At 35.7% G+C, this 19,353-nt stretch overlaps 2 protein-coding genes across 2 annotated transcripts; one reads left to right on the plus strand and one right to left on the minus strand.

Annotated features, from left to right (window-relative positions):
• The first annotated feature begins 14,610 nt into the window (after positions 1-14,610).
• On the plus strand, positions 14,611-15,683 carry LOC106443900 (probable E3 ubiquitin-protein ligase RHY1A). The gene is made up of 2 exons (XM_013885451.3): positions 14,611-14,977; positions 15,069-15,683. Exons 1-2 carry the CDS (start codon positions 14,774-14,776, stop codon positions 15,528-15,530), a joined length of 666 nt encoding a protein of 221 aa, XP_013740905.2. The 5' UTR covers positions 14,611-14,773; the 3' UTR covers positions 15,531-15,683.
• A 513-nt stretch (positions 15,684-16,196) lies between these two features.
• LOC106439060 lies at positions 16,197-18,299 on the minus strand. Its single transcript, XM_013880405.3, has 3 exons — positions 17,617-18,299; positions 17,166-17,510; positions 16,197-17,093 (listed from the first exon to the last, which is right to left on the minus strand). The coding sequence occupies exons 1-3, from the start codon at positions 18,073-18,075 to the stop codon at positions 16,467-16,469; spliced, it is 1,431 nt and encodes a 476-aa protein (XP_013735859.2). The 5' UTR covers positions 18,076-18,299; the 3' UTR covers positions 16,197-16,466.
• Between the last annotated feature and the right edge of the window lie 1,054 nt (positions 18,300-19,353).

Here is a 19,353-nt window from a genome sequence, read left to right on the forward strand (position 1 = left end):
TATATATGAATGAACAATATATATACATAAGACAATATATTTTATTCTATAAAAATATAAAGTGATTTTATGAAACTTTATGAATATACAAACTACATATATTTTGTTTTGTATAATTATATTTATAAAATATAATATATATAAGAAAATATATATTTTATACATTATTTCTATAAATAAATTCATCTAACAATAAATTGTTACATAAGAATGAGAAATAAAAATGTTAAATTATACTTTTAAAGTGATTTATGTTTGGTTTAAAAGTTAATGAATTTAATGAAATAATCTATACAATTAACAATGATGACAAAAAACTATATATTAATAAGGAAAGAAATAAAGTTGTGTATAGTGTAGTATTTATAGGTAAAAGCAAAATTAAAAACAAAATTGCTCATTGGACGTGTGTGTTTTTCCCGACCTCTTTTCTTCCTTTCAAGTAGTATAATTTTCTTAACACATAAAATGATCTGCATGTGTGAATGGAGAATAATTGCAGATAGAACTGCATCACTTTTGGTTCTGCTATTCTTCTGCGTTGCATTCAAACTCTTTGTTTTTTCAACTTCATTCATAATCTTCGGTCCGTAAGGGATAAACCAAGATGCTCTCATCATTAAAATGTATGCTATTGTTAGAATTTTTTATTTAACACATATTTTATTAGGTTTAGTTTAAGTTTTCTACACCAACTCTATGTTTTTTTTTGTCAACATGAAACTAAAAAAAAAAATGTAAACTAATTTGGATAACTAATCTGAGGGTATTGAACTACCAAACGCAAGTTTATCCGTCAAATTGTTCTGCATCCTTAGTATATGCACGAACATTATGTATATTGTATCATATATACAAGGGTATATATGATTGATATAAAATTACTTACAATGGTGTATTAAATTTATAAATTCAATAGTTGACATGTTGCAACGAGGATGTTTAATGATGTGTTGAAACTGAATTGACCTTCAACTCGTTTAAAAAGCTAAGTGTTGAATCTGGTTGGAGAGGAAAGAGACTTCAGAAATGGGCTTCTGCCATTGGTTGAGACAAAAGTGTTTGTCGGTCATTATTTTTTTGAATTGGCTAGCTGTGTTGATTTTTTATCTCCTTCTACATTATTTGATTCAATTATTGTATATTAAATTATGTATTTTAAAAAAAAATATCAAAATTTTTTATTTTTCATACTCTATAACTAGAGACTTGTTTCATTAGATTTGGACACAGAAAAAAAATTATTTTTAGCCTCTCATAAATTTTCGTTTCTATATAATCCTATTTTCATTGAGGAAATAGATCTCAACAAAAACTCTTCTAATAATAACCAGAATTCTTCTAGCTATCCTTTCAACTATCCAAATCCCAAAAACTATCCATTTCAAAATCAATCTTCCAACCAACCCACAAACACACCAAATTATGGTTTTTCACCAAGTTTTTCATGCCGTCAGCTATTCCAAAATATCATCCATATTACAGTTCGGCGATGTCGTATTCATCTCACCCACCTGCTTATTCTACTACTCCGACGGGTAATGAAATTGCTTCGGATGTTGGAGCAAATGAATTTCCTCAATTTTCTAGACAAATAACTCTTTGTGGTATAAATGGTGGTAGTGAAGCCACTCCTGGTGCTGACAGTTCAACCCATGCTATCCGAAAAATCGTCAAATGGACCACTGAGCAAAATTTGGTGCTACTGAGTGGGTTAATTAAATATGGAACAAACAAAATTGTTGGCAGAAACCAGAAGAGGAAATCGTTTTGTGGTAAAATTGATGAGTATGGTAATGAACATTTCTCATTTAATCCTCCACGTGGTTGAGTTTCTTGCAGGAATCATTACAACAACATGAACCAAAAATTGGAAAAATAGATTAGCGCTTACGACAACGCAAAGCGTATGCTGTAAAGCGGATGTTTGGAATAAGATAATTATTGTACTAATTATGTTATGTGTGTTTTATTATTTGTATTGTGTGCTAATTTAATAATTTATTTTTATTAAAATTATAAAATAAAACAAACAAAGTTATTTGATCATTTATTTAGTAATTCAATCTCAACCAATAATTATTATTAATATGTAATCACAAAAAAACATAGAACAAAATAAAAAAGTGAAAATAAGAATAGTAGGGTAAGGTGTTGAATTTTATTAAACAAATCATTGTAGAGTATAACAAATGAGTGGGTGTTGAATTATTAAGTAAGAGAAAAAAGATGGTGTGGAAAAAAAAAAGATGATGTAGAGGGTGTTGTGTATTGAAACTATTGTACATAGTCAAACTTATAACAAAGTGTCTTATTTAATAATAAAACTGGTTTATACTATAGTAAACTTTTAGAAAAAGTAAAAAAAAACAAACAAACAAACTGAACTATAACTCTTTCTCTCTCTCTCTTTCTCTCCGAGAGCATGCGCTCGATAGTCTTGTAGACTTGACTATCAACCGACAACTGCATGCCTCCTTGATTGTCATCATCGTTTGTAATTAGTTTTTTTTTTTTTTTGGTAGGATGCAGGAGACAATGTCTCCTACTATTTATTCAAAAACAATAAAACCCAATCACAGGCAAATTTGCCTAGTTCTTGACACACCATTACAATCATCTAAAAACACATGAGCAACAGGCTCTGGAATCACTTCAAAGTAATGCAAACCAAACGGTAAAGAAAACGCATAGTTAGCTAACCCATCTGCTAGATGATTAGCCTCCCTATACACGTGAGAAAATTTGACTAACCAGTCTCTTGATATGAAGCCATAGCACAAACGTACTAGGAAGGACAGAGGATGAGAATCTTGAATCCCTGTCTGAAGAAAGCCCACCACACACTCCGAGTCCACTTCCACCTCCACTCGTCGAAAGCCCCGATCCCATGCTATGCATAAACCATAGTACACTCCCCACAATTCCGCCAAAGGAGCTGAGCAAATGCCAATATTAATCGCAAATCCCCCTCTCCACGTACCATATTCATCACGCACCACCCCACCTGCAGTGGCCAGCCCCGGGTTCCCTCTAGCTGCTCCGTCCGTGTTCAACTTAACCCAATTACTTTCAGGTCGATGCCACGCAATTTGCTTCTCTACCCTTAACCCACCAGGAGAGTGAACCCGCAAATTCTTATATGCAGCTAGTACTTCCTTGGCCTTGTCTCTCACAAATTCTACTCTGTCCCGACACTTCCCTACTTCACCAAACACATACCCACAACGCCACTTCCAACACCACCACACCGTAAGAGCAAATAGCGTTGGCCACTGGTCTCCACTAACTGAGCTATCACTCGCAAGGTTCTCATACAGCCATTCTAGTAGAGGTAATTCAAAGAAACGCTGTCTCCTACTAGGGGTAACAATTCTAAGCCACAAACCTGCAGCTGCCGGGCAGTCTCTCAGCACATGTAGGATTGTTTCATCTCCGTTTTTACACAACAGGCAGACACTGCTATCACTCAAGTGCCTCCGCTTCCGTTCCATATTCGTCATGATGACTTGGTGAGACACCAGCCATAGAAAGACTCGGGTACGTTCTGGAACCGCAACCCTCCACACCCTGCGATATAGAGCTTCCATATTCTGTCGTGGTACTACATTTTTCGTCAAGAAAGTGTAAGCTGACTTGACTGAGAATTGACCATCATTACTTCCGCTCCACGACATTCTATCACGCGCACCCGTAACCTCATCAATCACTACTGAAGCCAGTCTCAGGCTATTATGTGTTGACATGTACGGCTCCATTAGCTGTGTTAACCACCCTGTTCCATGTTGCCATAGGTCCCGAGCCTTTGCCTCGATAATTTCCTCTGGTATATCAGCTGTGCTTAACTCATATAAAGGTTGATCCAGCAGCCAGTTATCCCTCCAAAACCGGACCCGTCGCCCATCCCCCAGAATCCAACATGTTCCCGGAACAACCACCTCTCGGATCCCCAGTATCAAGCTCCTCCAAGTCGGTGACCAATTCCCCCTACTTACCATCCAACATGGATCATACAGCTCACCTACGCGAAACTTCTTCTGCAGGATCCTAACCCATAGCGCATCATGTGTATTCAACAGTCTCCATCCAAGTTTTCCTAGAAGGGCGACATTCATTTCTTTCGCTTTTCTGATACCGAGCCCACCTTCTCTCTTTGGTGTACAAATTTTCTCCCAAGCAATCAAGTGTTGTTTCCGATTCCCTTCACTACTTCCCCATATGAAGGATCGCGCAATTTTGTCCAGTTGACCTAGCGTTGATGCTGGCAGAGCGATCGTGCTCATAGTATGAACTGGGATAGATGAGATGACAGACTTAGTGAGTGTTATTCTTCCCGCTAAACTCAAGAATTTTCTCTTCCAACCAGCCAGCTTGGAAGAAACTTTCTCCACCACCTCACCAAAAGTCTCCTTATTAATCTTTTTCTGCAACACCGGCATTCCCAAGTATTTTCCTAGCTCTTTAGTACCCTTAATACCACTCTCATTACTGATCAAAGTTGCTAGATCTCTATGGACATTCTCAGAGAAGAAGATGACTGATTTTTCTAGACTCACCTTCTGCCCAGAAGCTTCACAAAAATTCTCCAAGACCTTACGAATTACTCGAACTTGCGATACTGAGGCCTCCGCAAATAAGATCAGATCATCCGCAAAACATATATGTGACAAGGCCGGTCCACCCCTCGACAACTTGATAGGTTTCCAGTCTTCCTTAGCCACCGCAAATTCGATCTGGTGACACAATCTCTCCATACATAACACAAACAAGTACGGCGACAAGGGATCACCCTGACGCAGTCCCCGTTGAGGTTTAAACGCTTCCGTTCTTTCTCCATTCCACAATAAGCTCATACCAGGATTTGTCACACATTCCATAATCCACTTTATCCAAACTGGAGGTAGTCTCGCTGCGTTAAGAGTATCTTCCAGAAAATCCCATCTGATACGGTCGTATGCTTTCTCAAGATCCAGCTTTAGGAGCATCCATCCTCTTCGTCCTTTTTTCCTCCTCATAGAATGTACAGCTTCCTGGACAATAACAATGTTATCCGAGCTCAGCCGGCCAGGTATAAAGCTAGCTTGTGATGGGCCAATGAGCTTTGACATGAGCTTCTTCAGTCTCAACACCATTGTCTTTGTTATGATCTTGAACAAAACATTGCACAAGCTAATCGGTCTGAACTGCATAATCCTTTCGGGTTTAAGGACTTTCGGTATCAGCACCACCAGCGCATCATTCATGCCTTCCGTAAGAACCCCAGACTCAAAGAACTCCAGCCCAAAGCGAGTTACTGACGCCCCTACTACCTCCCATGAGTCCTGATAGAACACAGGTTGAAATCCATCTGGCCCTGGAGCCTTAAACTTTCCCATGGATTTAACTGAAGCTTCAATCTCCACCTCCGAGAAAGGTTCATCCAAGATCTGCACTTCTTCTCTAGTAAAACCAGTAAAGCCTTGTTGGGGAAGCTTCCTCGTGTCAAGATTCAGATCCTCCGTTGAGTACAGCCTCTTATAATAACTTATGGCCAGCTTCTCTAGTTCCTCCGATTGGTCTATCCAGCGACCATCCTCATCTCTCAGCATCTCTATTCTGTTCCTCTTGCGCCTGACAATTGTACTCGTATGATAGTACTTAGTGTTCCGATCTCCCAGGACTACCCATTTCTCCCGCGACTTCTGATACCATAACACCTCCTCTTGCTCCAAGGCAACATCAAGTTCTTTTTGAAGAACAGACTCCCTCAACAGAAGATCATCTCTTGGATTCTGTTCCAGTTTCTCCTGTATATCCTTGATCTCCCCTAGAAGCTTCTCTTTACGCTTCATCACATTACCAAAAATCTCCTTATTCCATTTCTTAAGTTTCTCCTTCAGAGATACCAATGCAGCCGGTGTGCTTATGTCCCCGTTCCAGGATGCTGCGAGGAGCTCTTTAAAGCCTTCATGCTTAAGCCACGCAGCCTCAAATCTAAAAGGTCTTCTCCTCGGATCTCCTCTCTTCTCTGGTTCCAGCTGCACATAGACTGGTGCATGATCTGATGCTAGAAACGGAAGATGGGACACTACTGCCTCCTGCCATCTTACTCTCGCCTGAGCATTGCAGAAAACTCTATCCAGACGCTTTGCCACAAAGTTCTGCGTCTCTTTCCCTCTTCTCCATGTAAACGTGTTTCCTCGAAAACCCATATCCACCAAAGCTAACTCATTTATCCAATCTCCAAAGGCCAGTGAATCTGGTGAGAGTCTACCATTTCCCCCGGTCCTCTCATCTAGCCTCAAGATAGTATTAAAATCTCCACCAACCATCACCGGCTCGTCGATGTTCTCCAGCACCCGTTTCAACTGCCCCCAAAGTCCACTCCTGCGACTGACTGTAGGTGCAGCATAAACTGCAACGAGGTGCATAACCTCCGTCCCAATTTCCACCTTAGCGTGCACATACTGATCTGACGATTCCAAAATCGTAATCTCTCCAACTTGATCCCTCCACAAAAGCCAAATACCTCCACTTTGACCAATAGCGTCTATCCGAAAAGAGTTATCAAACCCCAAACTGTGACATATTCTCGTCGCTCTATCTCCACTCGCATGAGTCTCGAATAATGCCAGAAAATCCGTATTGAACTTCTTCAAAATGTATCTAATAGATCTTCTGAAGTTGGGTTTATTCGCCCCCCGGCAATTCCAAAATAAGCAATTTATCATTGTTTCTGCGTTAAGGTAAACACGAACTACCGGGGCAATCTGTCATGCAAGAGACAAGATGCTTCCATCTCCTTGCGAGTGCGGCTGTGCATCAGTCTCTCTTCGAGCCATCTCGCTGATGATACTCTCCATTGGATTCTCCAATTCTTCATCTATCAATTTCAACGGCTCAGTTACAGCTCTGGCCTCCACCAAGCTTTCCCGGAACTCTCCAGTGGATCTTCCAGCATCAATATTCTCCACCCTCAATCTTTTCCCCGACTCTGAAAGGCTAATTTCTCCTTTCGTTGGGCCAAATACCAAACCTCTGACGGGCCTATTATTTAACTTCTTGGGCCTTCCTCTTCCTCCCTCCGTCATTTTCTTGTTTCCAACCCCTCTCTCCTTGCTCACCCCCTTCGAGATAGTTAGTTCAGTCGCTTTCCCTCTAAAAATTAAAGCTTCCTTATCTAACAAGACTCCCTTCCCCTTCTTAAGCTGGATATTCATGTCCTGGTTCTCCTTGTTCCCCTCACCTGACACTTTATCCATCGTCGATTCTTCCATATTCATAGCTTCCTCCAAACTACCATACTTATTCGACACCTCGATATTCTGAGTAGCTAATTCATATTTTTGTCCATCGTTTGTAATTAGTTAAACCAACGGATAAATTAAAATAAATGGAATCATAAACTTAAGTTAGTTATATTGCAAATCACAAACAAAACACGTTTTTCATATTAATCTAGAGTCTGAGTAGCTAATTCATATTTTTGTGCCAAATATATTCCATAAATGAGAAAGAGTTTGTAAGAGTTAACAAAAATTTTAAAACTAAGATACGAAAAACAATGACCATATTCTAAGACATGAATAACAGTTAATGGCCATTTTCTAAGAAGTTTGTATTTGTTGGCAATGTGGTTTAACGTATTTTCATATGAATAATCATTTAAATATGATTTTTTCTTGGATTCACCCTAAAGGGTGAATCTGTATGTTCATCAACCAATATGATTTAGTTATTTAAGATTCAATATCTTTAAAAAAATTTTTTTTGTCAAGCTATATTATGTTCTTAAAATAAATAAAAAATATATTTGTAATTACCAAAAAAAAAATTTTTAATAGTGTTAACACCGTTATCAAAATACTAAACCCAAAACCCTAAATCATAAACCCTAAACCCACGTGTAAAACCTAAACCCTTGGGTAAATCATAAACATTAAAACTAAAATTAAAAAAAAATAGTAAACCTTAAATGCTTAACCCTAAACCTTGAATCCTTGAGTAAATCCTAAACCCCAAGGGTTCAGGGTTTACTCAAGAGTTTAAAATCACAACACAATCACATAATAACAAAAACTTACACCACAAGGTGCATTTTTATTTTGATACAAACACATAACGACGTGATGATATTCTTGGAAAAGAAAAAGAAAATACACATGATGGATCAAATAATGGACCATGATCGATTCACACGTTACTTAATTGTTACCAATCACCATCGCAGTTGTTTGAGACACAATGATTAGCTCGTGACATGAAATCTAACTTTATGCATAAGACGTTGCTTCATCAACTCAAATATGTAATCGCCTTTTACGACTGTTTTAGGTCAAAAGGATCAACTCAAAGTACCATGGCGGTGTTTGTGTGAACATAAGGAACAAAAACATTCTCAGTAAACACAACATCTATAGTTTTAGTTTTCAGAAAATAATCTTTATACCGGAGGAGAAGGAAAGAAACGACAATAAAATAACTTTATAGATAGTTTTAAGGATTTTTAATGTAAAAGCCCCTAGAGTATGTTTCATTTGGATAGAAACCCTTTAATTTATGATTCAATTAATAAACTCTCCAAATAAATTTTTCTTAACATAACATCTCATCCAAATAGTTTAACAATACACTAGTTTCATTTGTTATTGTACTGTTTAACAAATGTACTATTATTTTGAATTATTATAATTAAAATCCATTTATTAATTGTTTTAATTTTCAATTCTTCACTAATCTCTTCTCCATCACTATGAATAATGTAGATTCCATCTATTGTTTAGAACTTGCTAATCTGGTTTTTGTTTCTTTTCTTAGAACAGTTCATTGGAATTTTGTTTTATTCTATTTTATCATATTTATGTTATGAACATTTTGTTTGCTGCGCATTTATAAAGCTAAATAATTTCTAATAATAAATATTAAATTTTCTGAATGTTGATGACTAGGATATAATTTGAGGAATTCAAAAAACCCTTATAAATCTATATTCGACCTCACAAAAATTATTTGAAGAAAGTTATATTACATACTTCCATAGATATTAACAAAACAAAAGCTTTTTCTGGGTAAAATAACAACAATTACAAACTAAAATCACAACACAATCACATAATAATAAAAACTTACACCAAAAGTTAGCATTCTTATTTTGATACAAACACATAACTACATGATGATATTTTTGGAAAAGAAAAAAGAAAACACATGATGGATCAAATAATATACCATGATGATTCACTCATTACTTAATTGTTACCAGTCACCATCGCAGTTGTCTGAGACACAATGATTTGCTCGTGACTTGAAATTTAACTGATTAGGCAGGCGAAATTGCTTCATCAACTCAAATATGTGATCGCCTTTGACGATTGTTTTAGGCCAAGCGGGTCTCCACTTCATCATGTTTTTCAAGCCTTCTTCTTCCATCTTCAACATGTAGATGTAGTGCCATGATGGTGTTGAACATAAAACATTTCCCGGAAAAGACAACATCTTAGTTTTAGTTTTCAAAAAATAATATATGTACCGGAGGAGAAAGAAAGGAAGACGACAATAAAGAAACTTTGTAGACACTTTTAAGGATTTTTAATGTAAAAGCCCCTAGAGTATGTTTCATTTGGATAGAAACCTCTTAATTTATGATTCAAGAAATAAACCCTCCAAACCGTTTACAATACACTGGTTTCATTTGTTATTGTACTCTTTAACAAATGTATCACTATTCTTGAATTATTATTTTTAAAATCCATTAATTTATTATTTTAATATTCAATTCTACATTAATCTCATCCCCATCAGTATGTATAATGTAGATTCCATCAATATTTAGAATTTACTCATCTATATTTTTTGTTAGAATAGTTCACCGAAATTTTTTTATTCCACTTTATCATATTTATGTTGTGAACATTTATTTTGGTCCGCCTTTATAAAACTAAATAATTTCTAAAAATAAATATTAAAGTTTCTGAATGCTGATGGCTAGGATATAATCTGAGCCATTCAAAAAACCTTATAAATCTATATTTGACCCCAAAGAAATTATTTGACAAAATTTAAATTACATATTTTCATAGATATTAACAAAACAATAGTTTTTTTCTGGGTAAAATAACAACAATTACAAACTAAAATCATAACAAAAGTACGTAATAATAAAAACCAAGGTGCATTATTATTTTGATACAAACACATAACGCCATGATGATATTTTTGGAAAAGAAAAAAGGAAAACAAACATGATGGATCAAATAATGGACCATGATGATTCACTCGTTACTTAATTGTTACCAGTCACCATCACAGTTGTCGGAGCCACAATGATTAGCTCGTGACATGAAATCTAACTGTTTAGGCAGGTTACGTTGCTCCATCAACTCAAATATGTGATCGCATTTGACGACTGTTTTAGGTCAAGCGGTTCTCGACTTCGTCATGTTTTTCACGCCTTCCTCTTCCATCTTCAACATGTAGATGCAGTGCTATGGCGGTGTTTGTGTGAATAGAAGGAACATGAAAAATGTCCCATAAAAGACAACATCTTTAGTTTTAGTTTTCAGAAAAATAAGATATGTACCGGAGGAGAAGGAAAAGAAGACGGCAATAAATGAATTACATAGACATTGTTTAGGATTTATAATGTAAAAGCTCTAGAGTGTTTCATTTGGATAGAAACCCCTTAATTTATCATTCAACAAATTAACTCTCCAAATAATTTTTCTTGACATAACAGCTCGTCCAAATAGTTTAACAAGACACTAGTTTCATTTGTTATTGTATTGTTTAACAAATCTACGATTATTTTTTAATTATTATAGTTAAAATTCATTTATTAATTATTTTAATTTTTAATAATACACTAATCTCTTCTCCATCACTATGAATAATGTAGATTCAATCTATTGTTTAGAACTTGCTAATCTGTTTTTTTTTCTTTTCTCAGAACAATTCAGTAGAATTTTGTTTTATTCCATTTTATCATATTTATGTTATTAGCATTTTGTTTGCTCCGCATTTATAAAACTAAATAATTTTTAATAATAAATATTAAATTTTCTGAATGTTGATGACTAGGATATAATTTGAGGAATTCAAAAAACCTTATAAATCTATATTTGACCTCACATAAATTATTTGAAGAAAGTTATATTACATACTTTCATAGATATTAACAAAACAATAGTTTTTTCTGGGTAAAATAACAACAACTAAAAATTAAAATCACAACACAATCACATAATAATAAAAACTTACACCACAAGTAAGCATTCTTATTTTGATACAAACACACAACTACATGATAATATTTTTGGAAAAGAAAAAAAGAAAACACGCATGATGGATCAAATAATATACCATGATGATTCACTCATTACTTAATTGTTACCAGTCACCATCGCAGTTGTCTGAGACACAATGATTAGCTCGTGACTTGAAATTTAACTGATTAGGCAGGCGAAGTTGCTTCATCAACTCAAATATGTGATCGCCTTTGACGATTGTTTTAGGCCAAGCGGGTCTCCACTTCATCATGTTTTTCACGCCTTCTTCTTCCATCTTTAACATGTAGATGCAGTGCCATGGTGGTGTTTGTGTGAACAGAAGGAACATAAAACATTTCCCGGAAAAGACAACATCTTAGTTTTAGTTTTCAAAAAATAATATATGTACCGGAGGAGAAAGAAAGGAAGACGACAATAAAGGAACTTTATAGACACTTTTAAGGATTTTTAATGTAAAAGCCCCTAGAGTATGTTTCATTTGGATAGAAACCTCTTAATTTATGATTCAAGAAATAAACCCTCCAAACCGTTTAACAATACACTGGTTTCATTTGTTATTGTACTCTTTAACAAATGTATCACTATTCTTGAATTATTATTTTTAAAATCCATTAATTTATTCTTTTAATATTCAATTCTACATTAATCTCCTCCCCATCAGTATGCATAATGTAGATTCCATCAATATTTAGAACTTACTCATCTATATTTTTTGTTAGAATAGTTCACCGAAATTTTTTTATTCCACTTTATCATATTTATGTTGTGAACATTTATTTTGGTCCGCATTTATAAAACTAAATAATTTCTAAAAATAAATATTAAAGTTTCTGAATGCTGATGGCTAGGATATAATCTGAGCCATTCAAAAAACCTTATAAATCTATATTTGACCCCAAAGAAATTATTTGACAAAATTTAAATTACATATTTTCATAGATATTAACAAAACAATAGTTTTTTTCTGGGTAAAATAACAACAATTACAAACTAAAATCATAACAAAAGTACGTAATAATAAAAACCAAGGTGCATTATTATTTTGATACAAACACATAACGCCATGATGATATTTTTGGAAAAGAAAAAAGGAAAACAAACATGATGGATCAAATAATGGACCATGATGATTCACTCGTTACTTAATTGTTACCAGTCACCATCACAGTTGTCGGAGCCACAATGATTAGCTCGTGACATGAAATCTAACTGTTTAGGCAGGTTACGTTGCTCCATCAACTCAAATATGTGATCGCATTTGACGACTGTTTTAGGTCAAGCGGTTCTCGACTTCGTCATGTTTTTCACGCCTTCCTCTTCCATCTTCAACATGTAGATGCAGTGCTATGGCGGTGTTTGTGTGAATAGAAGGAACATGAAAAATGTCCCATAAAAGACAACATCTTTAGTTTTAGTTTTCAGAAAAATAAGATATGTACCGGAGGAGAAGGAAAAGAAGACGGCAATAAATGAATTACATAGACATTGTTTAGGATTTATAATGTAAAAGCTCTAGAGTGTTTCATTTGGATAGAAACCCCTTAATTTATCATTCAACAAATTAACTCTCCAAATAATTTTTCTTGACATAACAGCTCGTCCAAATAGTTTAACAAGACACTAGTTTCATTTGTTATTGTATTGTTTAACAAATCTACGATTATTTTTTAATTATTATAGTTAAAATTCATTTATTAATTATTTTAATTTTTAATAATACACTAATCTCTTCTCCATCACTATGAATAATGTAGATTCAATCTATTATTTAGAACTTGCTAATCTGTTTTTTTTTTCTTTTCTCAGAACAGTTCAGTAGAATTTTGTTTTATTCCATTTTATCATATTTATGTTATTAGCATTTTGTTTGCTCCGCATTTATAAAACTAAATAATTTTTAATAATAAATATTAAATTTTCTGAATGTTGATGACTAGGATATAATTTGAGGAATTCAAAAAACCTTATAAATCTATATTTGACCTCACATAAATTATTTGAAGAAAGTTATATTACATACTTTCATAGATATTAACAAAACAATAGTTTTTTCTGGGTAAAATAACAACAACTAAAAATTAAAATCACAACACAATCATATAATAATAAAAACTTACACCACAAGTAAGCATTCTTATTTTGATACAAACACACAACTACATGATAATATTTTTGGAAAAGAAAAAAAGAAAACACGCATGATGGATCAAATAATATACCATGATGATTCACTCATTACTTAATTGTTACCAGTCATCATCGCAGTTGTTTGAGACACAATGATTAGCTCGTGACTTGAAATTTAACTGATTAGGCAGGCGAAGTTGCTTCATCAACTCAAATATGTGATCGCCTTTGACGATTGTTTTAGGCCAAGCGGGTCTCCACTTCATCATGTTTTTCACGCCTTCTTCTTCCATCTTTAACATGTAGATGCAGTGCCATGGTGGTGTTTGTGTGAACAGAAGGAACATAAAACATTTCCCGGAAAAGACAACATCTTAGTTTTAGTTTTCAAAAAATAATATATGTACCGGAGGAGAAAGAAAGGAAGACGACAATAAAGGAACTTTATAGACACTTTTAAGGATTTTTAATGTAAAAGCCCCTAGAGTATGTTTCATTTGGATAGAAACCTCTTAATTTATGATTCAACAAATAAACCCTCCAAACCGTTTAACAATACACTGGTTTCATTTGTTATTGTATTGTTTAACAAATGTATCATTATTTTTGAATTATTAATTTTAAAATCCGTTAATTTATTATTTAATATTCAATTCTACATTAATCTCCTCTCCATCACTATGTATAATGTAGATTCCGTCAATAGTTTAGAACTTACTCATCTGTTTTTTTTCTTTTGTTAGAATAGTTTACCGGAATTTTTTATTCCACTTTATCATATTTATGTTTCATTCGGATAGAAACCCCTTAATTTATGATTCAAAAAATAAACCTTTCGAGTAAAATTTCTTAACATAACAGCCACTCCAAACCGTTAAACAATATACTGGTTTCATTTGTCATCGTACTGTTTAACAAATGTACGATTATTTTTGAATTATTATATTTAAAATGATATGGGAAAAGATTCCGTCAGAAGACTTCAACACATTATATTTTAGAAGACTTACGGGAAGTCACGAGGGTGAATGCAAATGCATAAGCTCAACTTGTTATTTTTAATCAATTTTTTGTATCTTTTAAGGCCCCTCAGTTTTAGTTGTTCTAGCAAATAAGCCCTAACTATTGGGCTTCCTTTGTATAGGCCCAAACCTTCGGGCTTCCTAGCACAGTAATTATAACACGACAATGGATTTGATGTTCAAAAAAGATGCCTTTCCGACAACAGCGAGTGAGATGACGTCATCGTGCATATCAACCTTTTTCACTGCAGTTTCCTTTTACTTTTCCTCGCAACTTCCCTCCTCTCTTCCTCCCTAATCCTTATCTTCGCCGTGTCTCTGCATTTCTTCGAGATTTAACGAACATTAGGTGAACGGTGCATGACGAGCGCATCAGAACTCTTCTCTACTCGAAGATCGCGTCCGGGCAGATCCGACCCGGATTTAGAATCAGACCCTTCTCTGTATCGACACCATCATCATCGCCGTCACGGAATCCATCATCATAATCACCGTCACGATTCCGACGGCTGTGATTCTCCCCGGCCGCGTCTCCAACGCTTCTGTCACCATCTTGGCCTTCCGGTTAGCGTTTTCCTCTGAAGTAATAATCTCAGTAGTCTTATTTGTTTATTCAAAAACTGAAGTTAGCCCTTTTTTATTCTTTTGTCCCAAGGAACGTAGACCTGCTCGTGACGTTCAAGGCACTCCACAGTATTTGGAAAGTGAAAGTAACAGTTTAGGAAACCTAAATGGATCCGAGAGGCTTCCTGGATCTGTTCTTCTCGCAAGGGCAAGACTTGTCCAAAGATTGAGAGGCGTTTCTTTGACTACCAACAGGTCTGTACAGATGGAATCCTCATTTCATTCCACAGATGGGGTTCAAGTGTCTTATGAATGTAACAAAAAGCCACATGGTCTCACACAAGGTGCCATTAATGGTTTACACCGGCTAACTTTTAGCTCAGCCGGTGTTGAAACCGAGAGGAGAGATTGCAGCATATGTTTAGAGAGTTTCACTAACGGTGACATGCTTATATCCTTGCCATGTACCCACAGTTTCCATTCATCGTGCTTAAACCCTTGGCTTATAGCTTGTGGAGATTGCCCTTGTTGCCGTAGAGCCATAGCTAAATGATATAGAAACCAGTAAATAGAATCTAGACAGATCTTCCAGTTTTGTCGGGCATTTGATTGTTTTTTTCTGCCACATGTTTGTGTTTGTTAACGGTTATGTTCACTGTAATCTCTCTTAATAATGTCTTGTTGGATATCAAAGACTTTTTCCAAATCATGATCCCAAATTTTAGTCAAGCTATGAGGTGAAAGCAAATATTATATTTGCCTCAGTCCAGAAACGTTTAAGCTATGTTGTATCCACAAAGACGTCGTTATTATGCATTCATGATTCATGTATATGTTATTATGCATTCATGTATATGTTATAAAGATGCAATCACTTTAAAAAACTTTAAAAGAAAGCTTTAAGGAGAAAAGAGAAGACAGAGTTGTGCCAAAAGCATACTTTTATGTTATAAAAGCAGAAGAACGGACCCCTTTTCTCAATAACCAGCATCTTTCACTTCCTTTCATAAAATCCCATTTATGTTTCCTAATAACTATCACTTTCTCTACTGGTATTTGGTACCTAACATAACTCGATCTCTAACCACTAAAGTTAACAGTACATACATTAAGAATGTCTTTCTATCACATCAATTTCATGTCTCAACAACATTTCAACCTAATATGATTTCGAATTCAAACAAGATGTACCTGTTTAGTTCGGTTTAAACAAAATAACTTAACAGTGAAATTTTCCATTGAAATCAAATTCAACATGTAAGCAGCAATTCTCCTTCTCGTGCTACTACCCTTTTTTTTTTTTTGCAAATCAAAGACCAATCAATCCTATCACCTCCTTACTCAAAAACATTGAAGGTGACAGAAAAAAAATAACAAACACAAACAACAATCCAACGAAAACAATAGTAGTTAATCAAACACCTAATTTTTGAGCAGCTAAAACAAAAGGGGTTAGTAAGTTTCATTTCAAGGCGTGAGGTCTTGTTACTCAGACATCAATCTGCCATACCGGGTGGTCATTGCCTAAGTTTCCTTTCTCCAATGCTGCAACTTTAGCTCTATGAGCTGCCAACATGATCGAGCTTTTCCCTTTCTCTTCTCGATCCGAGTACTCGCACGCCTCGGTTAGTAGAGAACTAGACCTAAGATCAGCCGGTGGGATAAAGCAGTCCGGAGACAGACCAGGAACATTGAAAGCAACCTCTTCAATGGTCCATCTTTCCTCCATCTTTGTCCTAGTGTGGCTCATCGCGACTTCCCCAAATCTAAAAAGGGTAACAACAGAGCGTCCAGAGTGAGCAATCATGATCCCTTCCACTTGTCTATAATCCTCCAGAGACGAGTTGATCGTGGTCTCCCAGTAAACAGCATCACCACTGTTGGACTGGATCCGGGTCAGCTGAGAATCCTCGAACTGAACCAAAAGACCTGTCCTTTGGCTGAAGTAACCGAAAAGAATGTGTCTCACAATCTCCGCTGGTCCCTCACTCCTCGCCTTCAGTGTTCCAGGGTCAGTACACAGCTTCAGAATGAAACAATCTTCACCGTTCACTTTCTTCTCTCCCACACATTTCGACTCAGCAAAGATAGCAGCAGTGGTTCTCGGATCAAGTCCCTAATCAATCATTCAACATAACATCAACAAAGGTTTCATTACAAAAGCTCATTTACAGTTTACAATTTTAACCTGAAGTGCACGACGAAGTGGCCTGACTGGTCCATTAGCAGTGTGAGAACCAAGCCAAGGAGTGTGTCTCCAAACAAGCTTCCCATTACAACCAGCACGAACTTTACTACTACCGACAGAGAGCTCAACGTACCACATGTCGGGATTCATCTGCCAGAGGACAAAACCTCCTGTTTCAGGCTTTGTCGGGTTTCGATTCCGAACGGTTCTCGTCGGAGTTTCGAGCTCTGAGGTTATCATCTTGACCTTACCATTAGCATAAGCGTTTTTGACGGAGCTTTGTAGCTTCTGGCCGCCTGAAGCCGCCGTGTACTGTTGCAGAATGTACTGTGCAGTTGAAGTTTCCTGAAAGAATCAAACCAATCATCAAATCCTAATTTTTTTAAAAAAATTCGGAATCGATCCAGTACTAAACCGGAACAAACCGGAAAGTAATGTTGAGAGACTTAACGATGTGAGAGTCTCTGACGGAGGAAGAGAGTTTAATAGGTGCGAGAGGAGCTCCTAATACACCGAGGAGGAGCCTTAAGTCGGACCTCGTTGAAGCCACGGAGGGAGCACGTGACATTTGGCCTTTGACCCAGTGACCTAGACCCGACCCGATTCGTTTCGAATCCGTTTGAGTTTCGTCGTTATCTGGATCGGGTCCTTCGATCACAGGTCTTAGGCTCTCCGATCTTCCGATTAACGGCTCCGGCTGCGAAGCTAGGTGATATCCTCCGGCGGCGGTGCGGCTGCAGCCGGAGCTTGCGAGTAGCTTCTTCCTGCCCCAGAGAAGAGCCTTCATGTGCGAGTTTGAGCGGGACGGGCTCGCGGAACGAGAACGTGGTCTGGAGCGAGAAGGAGTAAAGCTTCTGATGACTTCGTCTCTGAGCGCTGAGAAAAATCCTTGCTTCTTCTCCATTTCCATGGACTCTGGTTTTGAACAAATCGAAAAACCCTAAAAGTAAACAGAGAAGCCGGGGAAAGGAGAGAGAAGGCGGAAAGGCTTAGGAGAGAGAGAGAGGGAGACAAGAATGCAGAGAGATTTTAAAAGGAGTCGAGTGATGAGTGAAGGAAGAAGTGAGAGGTAGAGAGTAGAGAGAGAAAGGATTTTTTAGATGAACGAAGTTACTATTTTGGCCTCAGTTTGTTTAACGGATTGGTGCTATTCTACGGGGGCGGGGAAGAAAATGACTTTATATAATAAAAATAAAAATGGGAAAAAGGACGCGTTAATTATCTGACATTTATTAAAGAGAAAACGTGCAAGATTGAAAGAATTGTCTGAGATTCTGAGAGTAGTTAACATCGGAATTTAAGATCAAAAAGTGTTGGGATTGCTAGTGGCGCCGTTTAGGATGGTATACGATTTCACATTCTTTCTTTTGATTTAATGCTTTACTTTTCCCATTACTTTTCTTACTAACATTTACATTACTGAAAATTGATGGATGAAGATGTTCTTTTAAGCAAATGGGTTTCTTGTTTAGCTTCGAGTTTTACCAAACTAAGTTTTTCTTAAATTCATGTGCAAAATTTAAGCAGCTAAAATAAAGAAGAAAATTATTAAATAATTATCAAATAATTTGCAAGTGGTTAACAAGTAACAAATAGTAGAATTGTTCAAGTATTTGTAATTTTGCCATTTTTAACAATTATTTAAAAGTGTAAGTAATCATTTTAACAAACTAAGTATAAATCCAAATTTACATTACTCCAACAAACTAAAGTATGAAGTATATAAAAAAAGGCAAGTATTTGGTTTGTGCCCCTTCTTACTTTTATTTCATCGGGTCACACATCAAATCTGAAAGATTATGCTTTATAACGCAAGATATAAAATGCGAACGAAATTATTTGATTTTGATTTTGAACATTCAGTCTCACTAAACTAATACATATATAAATCATTTCATGCAATAATCTATCCATTAGCCTATAATAATCCTCCCACTATCACTTTTCTTTATTCTTCAATCATCTTATCTATTAAGATAGACATGATTTATTTCATATGTAATTTTTTTATTTGGACTACCCCATAAAAAGTTGTTTAAATGAATTTTTGTATAAATAATTAAATTATTTGCATCAGAATAAAATTTTTTCGTATCTTTTTTTACAATATAAATTTATTATTTTCGCTAAAAACAAACTTTTTATTTTAATTATTTAATTAATTTCGTGTCTATTTAAAATAAAAATA

This window comes from Brassica napus, chromosome A8, assembly GCF_020379485.1.
Source record: "Brassica napus cultivar Da-Ae chromosome A8, Da-Ae, whole genome shotgun sequence".
NCBI classification, from domain to species: domain Eukaryota; kingdom Viridiplantae; phylum Streptophyta; class Magnoliopsida; order Brassicales; family Brassicaceae; genus Brassica; species Brassica napus.

Coding starts and splice junctions, on each gene's coding strand:
- LOC106443900 (XM_013885451.3), top strand. CDS start 14,774: ATGACGAGCGCATCAGAACTCTTCTCTACTCGAAGATCGCGTCCGGGC. Junction 14,978..15,068: donor GTCACCATCTTGGCCTTCCG/GTTAGCGTTTTC, acceptor TTTTGTCCCAAG/GAACGTAGACCTGCTCGTGA.
- LOC106439060 (XM_013880405.3), bottom strand. CDS start 18,075: ATGGAAATGGAGAAGAAGCAAGGATTTTTCTCAGCGCTCAGAGACGAA. Junction 17,511..17,616: donor CCGTCAGAGACTCTCACATC/GTTAAGTCTCTC, acceptor TGATTCTTTCAG/GAAACTTCAACTGCACAGTA. Junction 17,094..17,165: donor CACTTCGTCGTGCACTTCAG/GTTAAAATTGTA, acceptor ATGATTGATTAG/GGACTTGATCCGAGAACCAC.